The sequence below is a fragment of the Vombatus ursinus genome, unplaced genomic scaffold, assembly GCF_900497805.2.
Source record: "Vombatus ursinus unplaced genomic scaffold, bare-nosed wombat genome assembly UNPS02014810.1, whole genome shotgun sequence".
Taxonomy (NCBI): Eukaryota; Metazoa; Chordata; class Mammalia; order Diprotodontia; family Vombatidae; genus Vombatus; species Vombatus ursinus.
Window position 1 is genome coordinate 810,380 of NW_020954588.1, and position 12,118 is coordinate 822,497.

Here is a 12,118-nt window from a genome sequence, read left to right on the forward strand (position 1 = left end):
AATGGGGGAGAATTTCAATAATACAAGATGTCCAAAAAGAATTAGTGCCATTTTAAGGTTTAATAACTTAAATCATCACTAAGATTTTTGGGACCTCTTGTACATCATTCAACAAGAATTTATGTAATGCATGCTTCAAGCCAGGCACTAGGAATACCAAGACAACATGAAAAATGATCCCTGTGCTAGAGTAACTTACATTCTATTGGTGCATAAAAAAACTGTGGGAGTAGAAGGTTGTCAGGAAAGAACGTAACCTAGAACTGAGCTATAGAGGAAGTTAGAGATTCTAAGAGGTAGAGACCAGGATCTTTAGACAAAGGAGAAGGGATGCAAGATAGTAGAATGGAAAACAAAACCAAACAAAAACCCAGCAATCTTGAATTCAATAAAATCTGAATTCTAATACCTGCCTTATCTCTTATCAATTATATGAGGTTGGACAAATCATTTCACTACTCCAGGATCAGTTTCCTTGTTGACTAAATTATGGGTTTAGACAAAAAGATTTCCCAAGCCTTTCCTAGCTCTAACATTCTATGAGCCTATGACTATGAAATACATTCCCTTTGTAGAAAAGATGAGAATATATTTTCTCAGATGAAATTTATTCCATAGAACAAGTACCATTTAAGTTGTTTAATCCTCACAGATCTACCAAGTTCAGCAGGTTTCTCATCTGAGCTACTACTGCATAAACAGAGGTTCTTAACCTGGGGACTGTGAACTTGTTTTCAATATATTGATATATGCATTTCAATACAGCTAGTTTCCTGGGTATTTGATTTTATACATTTAAAACCATTGTTCTGAGAAAGGGTCCATACTCTTTACCACACCAACAAAGATATCCATGACACAAAAAAGGATAAGAAACCCTAGCATAGAAGAAAAAATTAAATTTGGTTGGATCAGAAATGTTGGCTTTGGGAAGTATAAACAAGAATATTTCTTAAACCTCAACCTTGACACGTTATTTTTAAGGCCTTGCATGTGTGAATTTTCAAAATCACATTTTGAAAGAAATCATGTGCACCATATACCAAGATAAGGTCAAAGTGGATACATGATTCAGACATAAAGGGTGATACCATAAGTGAATTAGGAGAGCAAGGAATAGTTTACCTCTCAGATCTATGGTGAAGGGAAGAATTTATGACAAAACAAGAGTTAGAGTACGTTATGAAATGCAAAATGGATAATGTTGATTACATTAAATTAAAAAAGTTTTTGCTCAAAGAAAATCAATGCAACCAAGATTAGAAGGAAAGCAGAAAGATGTGAAATAATTTTTACAGCACGTATTTCTGATAAAAGCCTTATTTCTCAAATACAAAGATAATTGAATCAAATTTATAAGAATACAAGTCATTCCCCAATTGATAAATGGTCAAAGAATATGAACAGGAAGTTTTCAGATGAAGAAATTAAAGTTATCTATAGTCATATGAAAAAATGCTCTAAATCACTATTGATTAGAGAAATGCAAATGAAAACAACTCTAAGGTACCACCTCACACCTAACAGATTAACTAATATGGCAGAAAAGTAACATGACAAATGTTGGAGAAAATGTGGGAAAATTAGGACACTAATGCATTGTTGGTAGAATTGTGAACTGATCTAACCATTCCGGAGAACAATTTGGAACTATGCCCAAAGGGCAATCAAATTGTGTATACCCTTTGATCCAGCAACACCACTATCAGGTCTGTATCCCAAAGAGATCATAAAAAAGGGAAAAGGACCTACATGTACAAAAAATTTTATAGCAGTCTTTTGTGATAGCCAAGAATTGGAAATTGAGAGAAAGCCCATCAACTGGGGAATGACTGAATAAAATATGGTACATGAATGTAATGGAATACTATTGTGCTATGAGAAATGACAAGCAGGTGGATTTCAGAAAAACCTGGAAAGACTTACATGAGCTAATGCTGAGTGAAGTGAGCAGAACCGGGAAAACATTGTACATAGTAACAGCAACATTGTGTGATGATCAACTATTGATTTAGCTCTTCTCAGCAATACAATGATCCAAGACAATTCCAAAGGACTCATGACGGAAAATGTTATCCATCCAGAAAAAGAACTATGGAATCTGAATGCAGATCGAAGCATACTATTTTCACTTTTTTGTGGTTTTCCTCTTTTGTTTTGCTTCTTTCACAACATGACTAATGTGTCATATGAGGGAGAAAAAATTTGAAACTCAAAATCTTATAAAAAATGAATGTTGAAAACTATCTTTACATATAATTAAAAAGTAAAATATACTATTTACAAAAAGAAATCATATAAATTGGTCAAAGGATATGATCAGGTGGTTTTCAGACAAAGGAATCAAAGCTATCTACAGTAATATGAAAAATGCTCTAAATCACTGTTGCTTAGAGAAAGGCAAATTAAAATAACTCTCAGGTAACACCCCACACCTATCAGGTTGACTAATATGACAGAAAAGGAAGATGACAAATGTTGGAGGAGATGTGTGAAAACGTGATACTGAAATTGTGAACTGATTCAACTGTTCTGTAGAGCAATTTGGAACTATGCCCAAAGGGCCATGCATACCCTTTGACCAAGTCAATATTGCAAAAACATAAAAATAAAAAAAAGACCTATATATACAAAAACATTTATAACAACTATTTTATTGGTAGCAAACAATTAGAAATAGAGGGGATGCTTATAATTAGGGAATGGCTGGACAAGTTGTTGTATATTATTTTGATAGAATACTGTTGTACTAAAAGAAATGATGAGCAGGATGCTCTCAGAAAAAGCCTGAAAAGACTTAACATGATCCGAAGTAAAGTGAAATGAGTAGAACCAGAAAAATATTGTACACAATAGCAGCAATATTGTGCAATGATCAACTGCGAATGACTTAGCTATTCTCAGCAATACAATGATCCAAGACAATTCCAAAGGACTCATGATGGAAAAATGTTCTCTACCTCCAGAGAAAGAACTGAGGGGGTCAGAATGCAAATCAAAGCATACTTTTTAAAATCTTTCTTTCTTTTTCTTTTTGTCTGTGTTTTCTTTCACAACAGGACTAATATAGAAATGAAAAAGGAATGAGATCACAACATTTCATATCCTTTAATCTTTTTATTTAACTAAAAAAGTTTGGGGGATTGTAGTAGCTTTTTGGGAATTACACTAATGTAGGGTTTCCAATCAGCTTGCATTCAAATCCCTTTAGTCCTTTGAGGGAAATGAAAAATAGGAGACATAAATATCTCATCAGCACCTCACAACTTAGATTTTCCCCCCTTCTTAGATGTGGAAAGTAGTTCAAAAGATTGTTAACTACAAGGCTCATATAATGGCATTTATAAAGAGGGTGGGAATCATGGCCAAGTAGAGGCAAATCGAATTGTTATATGTCCCACTTAGTTTCCTACAAACACTTTGGGAAAATGATAAATAAATATCATTAAAAATACATCAAAACTAAATTACTAGTCCCCCTCTTACAGCACAAGGATATTAATGCCTTGGGGTGTATTCCTAGGAGTTTTAATTGAATTCATTTAAATTCTGCAGTTGAAAAGTTTCGACTAACTTAGGAAATGGTAAAAATCAAGAGCTTTCCTGGATCCTAAACAAACTTTTGCTCACAAGTCATCTTATGAATGAAAGTCTTATCAATATTTTCAATTTTTACTTAAAAACATTATTTCCCATGTTTCCAGGCAGTCATTCTCTCCCTTCATTCATCCCTTTTTCAATCTGAAATTTCTTAGGGGAGAATACAATTTTTAAAAAAAGGTATACCTATTAGTAAAATGACAACAACAAAAACAAAAACTCCTTTATTTTCTTTAATTAGATATGAAAATGCTTTAGAAATCTTGATTTGTGACACTGACTGGCATATTTCAAGGGCAGGTTTTTAGCTTTAGTAAACTTGTCTTCATCAAAAGACGATTCCCAGCTCCTAAAATGCTGATTGATGCAACACTATTTCATCTCAGTTACCCTTTCAAAGAATATCATCATCTGTTTTTATAAGAAGATTAATCAGATGTATAGAATTTAAGAATATTGAATTTATAGAATTCACCCTGGGGTACACTCCTATTCTGCATGGAAAACATCCTTTTCACTTGGCCCTTGTTTCACTCCATTTAGTTCTTCAGTGTTGGAAGTGACCTCAGTGACCATTTGTTTCAACCTGTACCTGAATAGGGGTCTACTCTACAACAGAGGCAACATGTGGATATCAGCCTTTGCTTGAAATCCTCTAGTTATATCTCCAAGCACTGAAGAAGAGTGGAGTGCTATTTGAGCCCTTTCAATTTAATGTCCTGGATCAAAGCCCATCTCAACCCATCCTAATTATGGATCTAGTTGGAGAGACCAATATGCTACCTTTAAATCTTCATTCTACTTTTGAATAACTTGTCTCTTTCTTGTCACAAATGAGGTGAGAAGACCTACAAGGGAATGGATCAGCATTCAGTGTTTCCTTTCCCATGATAGAAGGGTTAGATATGGAACTGGTATTATATCATTGTCTGAGCAATTCCTCCATCGTATGAGAGAAGAACCCTGAGGAAAGGGAACATTTAAAGATCTAGTGTTTGGGATTTTTTCTAGACCTGTGTAGCCCACTTTAGTTATATGGCTTATGAAGCTAGGGGTCAATATATGGACACCTCAGGAAAACTTTAGTAATAATCCTTGGAGATGAGGGCAGTGACTGTATAGTGGGAACCACCTGAATTAAAACTTTCTAAGCTCTCTGTGCCCCAGTTTTCTTATCTGTAAAATGAAGGGGTTAGATTTGAAGGAGTCTAAGGTTCTTTCATCTCTCAATCTATAATCCTATAGACTCTACTTCCTCCAAAAGCACCCTCCTCCACCATTTTAAAAAAGAAACAAATCTTCATAAGACCTTACTGTGAGCTCAAGCTATTATCCTCACCTCTCTCATCCTTTTTAGAAAAAGCTGTCTATACTCATTACCTGCTCTTCCTGTCCTCTCACTTACTCCTCAAACCTTTGGCTTTCAACTTTGCCTCCATTGAAACTGCTTTCTTCAGAATTAGCAATAATCTTATATTTGTTAGATATGATGATCTTATCTCAGTCCTCATCTTTGACAAGCTTGAGCACCCTTGTCTTAGAAACTATCTTCTGTGGGCTTTGTTGACACTGTTCTCCCCCAGGTCTCTTCCCTGTCTGATGGCTCCTTTTCAGTCTTCTTTGCTGGCTCATCATCCATAGTTCAACCCATAAATGTGAGTGTTTACCAATGTTCTACCCTGGCCCTACTTCTATTTTCTACATTCTTTCTCTTGGTGGTCTCATCAGCTCCCATGGGTGCATAACTATCATCTCTATGCAGATTATTATCAGATCGAATTATTAAACCCCAAACAAAAGTTTGGGGTAATCTAAGCTAAGCTTCCATCCCACAGCATTGACTATTTATTGAACATTTCAAACTGGATTCCCTGAAGATATATCAAATTCAACATGATCCAAACAGAATACATTATCTTCCCTTCCCCCTCTCGCCCCCATCCCCTGCCACAAACCCACCTTCTACTGAACCTATTTGTTGCTATTGAAGATACTACTACCTTTCCAGTCTCCCAGGTTTGTAACTTCGGTGTTATCTTCAATTCCTCTCTCTCCTTTGTCCCACATATCCAATCAATAGCTAAATACATATCTACCTTCACACCATTATTGTCATCCTCCTCCTCTCACTACTCTCAGAGCCGACATCTTAGTCCAGGCCATCTTCACCTCTTGGCTGAACTATTACAACTGCCTCTCCATTGGTCTCTCATGATTTTCCATGAGCACAGGTTCCCATGTTATCCCCTTACTAAATCAATTTCCATGGTGCCCTAGCATAAAATATAAACTCCTCTGTTTGGCTTTTAAAGTCCTTCACAGCCTGGCCCTAACCTGTTTTTCTAGCTTCATTATATATTGCTATTCTTCCCACACTTTGTAGTTTAGTGGAATTGGTTCTGCCATTCCTTAAACATGGAGCTCCATCTCCCATCTTCATGGCTTTCCACTGGTCATCCACCATGCCTATCATAAGCTCCATCTTCCCCTCTATGTCATAGAATCCTTTCCTTCTTTTAATATGCATCTCAAGAGCCACCATTTCTCAACATGGAAACATTCCTGAACCTTCTAACTGTTGGTGTCTTGCCTCCTAACTACCTTTTACAGATCTAATTTGTATTTATTCTGTTTTATTCATTTTACTATGCTTATATACATCTTTGTTGTTTCCCCTGTTAGAATGTAAATTCCTTGAGAGTATGGATTGTTTCTTCTCTGTATTTGTATGCCTAGCACCTAGCAGAGTATCTGGCACATAGTAGGCACTTAATAAATACTTACTGATTGATTAATCCCCTAATCCTACATTCTAATTTACCATTTCAATTGGTAGGGATAGGATATAGGAAGAAATAATAGAGAAAGAATTGGGATATCCAAAAGAAAGAAGAACATTAGATGAATTTGAAAACCATCTGGGTTTCTTAATTAGCCTTGCCCACAGTCACCAAGGAGGGATAAAGGATTCTCCTTGGCATCACAGCCTTGCTTGTTTGGTTTCTGCAATTTCCCTCCTCCATAATGAGTCATCCAAAGAATCTCATTCAAAGCCAGCCTTTCATAATGCATGAACTACTGTGAGCAAGCTCAGAGTATATAATATACATAAGTAAGCATAACACACACATTGCATATTCACTAACAAAGGTTAGTTTTGCCAAGATAAACAGATATCCCTTCTCTTTTGAGCTTAACCCCCAAGCCAATCACTCTTTTCCCCTTAGCCCAGGTCTTTGAGGAAAACAAAGGCCTTTTTGGCTGGGTTTCAATAACTACTGAATCATGTCAAAAGTGTTATCTCAGCCTGGGTTTGATCTTATATTCGATTTCTTAAATTCTGCTTTTTCAAATTGTCACTCAATTCACTAAGCCTGCTGTTCTTCCAGCCCTTCTGTTTTTTATAAAATCTGTTTCCTCAGTTTCCCTTGCTTCTTTGAATTCATTCTTCTCATCACTTTCATCTCTTATTCATTTATGACTAATCTTGTTTAATATTTATAGTTTTATCATCTTCTCAGTCCCAATATACCTGTCACAATTTTTGTTTCCTGTCAATCAGTAACTCATAAACTCATGTTTAAGAGTCCAAACTTACATTAGGAAACTTTTCTTTTTTTATACTATGAAGGAGTACAATTAGAAACACAGGCAACAATCTCTAAGTTCTCTTTCAGTTTTAATATTTGAGGTTGGGCTGGAGAGGGGGAGGCTAGTTCTCAGAAGATGAAAGAAAAGAAAAATGAATTTATAGGCAGAAATATAAGTAGGCATTTTGTGCCTGGGCAAGATACATAAAATATGCCCTTACAAGGGAGGGAAGAGATAGATATTAGGATGCCAGCATCAAACAGTTCTGGGAAGGGTATGTCATGATTGTCTGGGAGAGAAAAGAAGGGAGGAATTCACAATCTGGTAATTTATTTTTAACTCATTATGCTTATGAACTAGGACTATGCTTTGTTATTTCTATACTCACTGAAGGAGACTAGAAATGCTATCAGTGTCCTCTAAATGCATAGGCATCAGCCCTAATGCAAAGCCCTTGTCACCTTATCCTAGTTATAGGTCTGGTGGGAGAAATAGTGGTGGCACAACATAAGATGAAAACACACACACATACACACACATATATACATACATACATATATACATACACACACATATATAGAAATGGTAAAACCACTATACACACAATTTACAATTTTATTTCTTCTTTGAGCTGTTAGCAAGGTATACACCAGAGCGGAAAGGTAGCAATTTGAGTACCTCCAAGTTTCTAAATGCTCTAAAATCCTTTAAATTAATGATTTCTATGTATAACATAACTTTATAGACCATTGTATTTATGTTTTTACATAAACTCATCTTTAATTTTTGATTAACAATTTATAGATTTTAGAATTTAGCAACTTATGTGATTATATTTTGAAAAATAAAATAATGGTCAGGAATGACATGCTGTATTTACTTATTTTCAATATGGCATTCTCCAATGATTACTTAAAGTTAAACCAACAAACAAAAAAACCCAGTTATTAGTAATACACACACACACACACGTATATATATATATATATATATATATATATATATATTAAGGGAAGTCTTTCTAATTGACAATGTTACCAAGAGATTTTATTTTCCACAGCTCTCTTTTAAGTGACTTTTAATTTAATTGACCTTCAATTGACTGGGCAAACCACTTGCCAAGGTAGATGGGCATACATATGATTTTCAGCATCAGCCATGTGAAAGTTGGATTACTGTAACAATAAACCCCCAAAGCAATTTTAACGCATGCCAACAGGGTAAGATTTCTAAATGTAAAGTGCTTAAGCAGAAAGCAAAATAGGCCAGATTGTCTGTCAAGGACATTTTATTAGGCATACAGGTATAATTGTTAAGTTTTAGAGCTCTTTTTGTGGGGAGGGGCACAATGGATTAAGGATCCTTGATAACCATGACTTGGCAGCAAAGCCCTTATGAAATGAAGGTTGTTTTTTGGGAGTGACTGATATTTGCAGCATGCATGGAAAATTTCAATTAAATCTAAGGCCTTACAAATAGCTGACTTGGAACAAAGCCAACTTTCTTTAGTTAAAAAAATCAATATGGTTATTTTTAAAAAAGGTATATACAGTAAGTTGCATCTAAATAATGAATACTTTTTACTAAAGTACAACATGCAATAAGGGCTTGAAAGAAAATGATTTTTATATGTTCACTTTTAGGTTGAGCAATCAGATGCTAAAAATTCTGTCAGCTGACTAATCTCCATTTCTGACATGTTCTAGGCCTGGCTCTTGAATCATTTTAGTTGTGCAATTTCAAATTTATAAGTTCAGGGAAGTCCATTCAGATATTAATGTTATCCAAAAAGAACCAGTCTAAGCTTGGGCTGTCCCAAAGAGTCCCAACTGAGAGGCTGGCATTTATTTTAGCTTCCTTCTAGCACCAGAAATTCAAATGAGCTTATGTTGATGAGGAAGAAAGCTGCGTGGATTCTCTTTCCCCAAACCAAACCAGCTGCGTTCCTTAATTCAGCTTCGTGGGTCAAAGCTAGACTACAAGAGATAAAGCACACACCAAGCCCTATTCAGAACTGTACCTGCAGGTACAGAGAGTGACAAAAAATTTGGAATTGGTTGGGGAGGGGTTAATATTTCATGGCTCAGTGAATTTAATCATAGGATTCACCTGAATGAAAACTGCAGGGTTTTTTTTTTGTTGTTGTTGTTGTTTTTTTTGCCCTATGACCCTAGTTCTCAGGTAGTGATATGGACATTCTTATAATATTTATGTAATGCTTTATGTATATAGAGTGCTCTCACAATGCTATCTTACTGAATGCTCATAAAAGTCTGGTGGGGCAGATATTATTATTGTTATTGCTAATAATAATAATTATTATCATCCCCATCATATCTCAATACTTCAAAGATCTATTATTATCAAGGCAGACACAATAAATCTATCACTTAGAAGATAAGTCTTAGAGAAGAGGCTGACACACCCATGCTCATATAACTGGTTAGTGTTATAGACAGAATTTGAACCCCAGTTTGCCTGATTGCAAGGCCAATACAGAAGTCATTATACCACTAGCTCCAAGGGGTTGAATGTATAAACTAAAGTCACTGGCTTATAAATATAGAAAGCCAAGATTTTTATTAGGGGTAATAAGAACTGATATTTATTTAGCACCACATATCACACAGAAAACTTTACATAGACAATCTCATCTGATCCTGTCAAACAAGCCTGAGAGGCAAGTAAAGCATATATTTTATCTTCATTTTACAAAAGAAGGGAATTTTCTATCTGGTACAGGCTGGATTAGTTGACTTCTGAGTTTGCTTCCAACCAAGATCCTATTATTCTAGACAAATGAAATGATGAATTTTCCTGCTGCCACTGCCTACTTCAGATTTATGTAAAATAAATACATCTATAGCTCATTTGCTGCTTGTCCATTCTAGTGACCATGGGAATAAAGAAGTCCAAATGGTCATGTATCTCAGAATCTCCAAACTCAACTCAGACAGAAAAAGCCAGTGCAGTGAATGCTAGTATTTGGACTGATGCAAAGAGTAGCTTAATTTCTATCTGAATAGGTTAAAATGACCCAACCCATTATTATGCTGACAGCAAAACAAAATGAAACAAAAGCCTAAAATAGTGGACTTCCAATGGACAGGAAATAAGATTGGATAATGATTACTGCTCATCTCAATTATAAAATATTGAGTTGGAGGGACAAAAAGCTACAAAATCTCACAAACAAGGTTGAGGAATCCAGCATTTTGGTTTTCCCCTGGGAACTATCCAGCTACCAAGGGAGTACCATGACAGTATCTTACCCACCTTTGATTTCCCAAGAACATGAATGTGGTTCAGAAATGATGTTATGCTTACATCACTGAAAAAAAAACCCAGAAATGAGAAGGAAATAGAGGAGGGGAGGACAGAGCACGTCAGGGCTGGTACTCCTGTGTTGTGGCACAAAAATTGTCATCAGCCTCTTTTTTTTTTTGTTTGTTTGGTTTTTTTTTGCCTGGTAGGTCTGTAATGGTAAGAGGTAAGGCATACAACTAAGAAACTGCCTTATCCTCAAATAATAAACTTTCTAGGCTCAAAACAATCTTGGGCATAAAATGCTATCTTTGTAATTTTAAAACCAAAACCAAGTTCTTTATTCCTTGGTTAGAAAGAACTAAAAAAATGTCAATACTGGATTAAGCTACTGAATTTTCTTCTACAAATGGTCTTTCATTTAACCAATGAACCATTAAAGATGTTCTGGAACATTGGCTGAGAGACTTAACTGACAAATGTTTATAAGATATAAATCCTTGAAGAGTATTAAAAAAGTAAAAGTTTATTGTTTTCTTTTTATCTTGTCAATGAATATTTTTTTAAAAAGTAAAGTTAATTATCGTTTACAAAGCTTTCAGAAGTTAATTCTAAAAAGATTTCATTGAAAATTTAATAGAAATAATGGCGTTATTTGCTACAGTGCAAAAACATGTAGTCTTTTAAACTTTCCAAAGGGAATCTAATTTTTATTGTCCTTTCCTTTTCAGAAGACATTTAAATTAAATTAAATCGAATCCTTCTTTAGATTTTCTTTCTGGAGTAAATTTTCTAGGCATTCATAAAAATAAATAACTCAATGGAATAAGAAGGTGAATTGTCAGGTAAATTTTTAAATAGCACAAAAAGTTATCCCTCTGGCATCAGAAGATTACCTTCTATAAAATACTCCTGAAGAGTAAAGTAATATTTTGATTTTAAAGTAAGCAGACATGAATTTCAATTGTACTCACATTCTAAGAAAACAAAAGTTATCATTGACTAAAGGACTTTTCTCTTTGTATTAACAAAATGTAAAAATAAACTTTGGAAAGGATATACCCCTTCAAAAGAACACAAACATTAAGTACATCTGATTTTTCCAGGCATCTTTCTCTGGTCTAAGGGAGTTTTTGCCAATTTCTTAGGTCATAACACCTGTTGTAAAGCCATCATTCACCATATAAACTTGACTTGACACAACGATTTTTAAACAATCTCTTAGATTACTCCAGAAAAGCTTTCTCAGCCCCTCCCCGTCATTGAAAAAAATATATAAAATAAAATATAAAATGCAGATACCTACAGAACTAAATCTTTGAATTTCCCCTTGATTTATTCTCCTCATGGTTCGCCTCTTTTTCCACAAGTCACCAGGATCCTTTTTAAAAACTTTTCCCCGAAAGCTCATTGTACCAATGGAAATTTGAGTAGCCAAGCACCTAAAAATTTGGTTCTTTTAAAGGTTCCCTTTCAGAAGCTTCAACAGGCTGAACAAATCTTTCTTCACTGATAGAAAGGGAAATGCACATGCTATATGAAGAGTAACTGAACAGAAAGGAAAAGAAACCATCAAAAGCCAGTTTCCTGTGAGTAACAGCCAGCTGGGAAGGATCTCTCTCTCTCTCTCTCTCTCTCTCTCTCTCTCTCTCTCTCTCTCTCT

General features: G+C 35.0%; 1 protein-coding gene across 4 annotated transcripts in view; it reads right to left on the bottom strand.

Moving 5' to 3' along the window:
• The window catches only part of DOCK10 (dedicator of cytokinesis 10), a 273,934-nt gene that overhangs the window by 213,665 nt on the left and 48,151 nt on the right, over nt 1-12,118 (bottom strand). For 3 of the 4 annotated variants that reach the window (XM_027875940.1, XM_027875941.1, XM_027875938.1), the window contains exon 1: nt 11,762-11,950. The exons of the other annotated variant lie outside the window; for it this stretch is intronic. In XM_027875940.1, coding sequence (XP_027731741.1) covers nt 11,762-11,866 — 105 coding nt within the window. In that variant the 5' untranslated portion in view covers nt 11,867-11,950. Of the gene's footprint in view, nt 1-11,761; nt 11,951-12,118 lie in introns of those variants that run through there. 4 annotated transcript variants of the gene reach the window in all.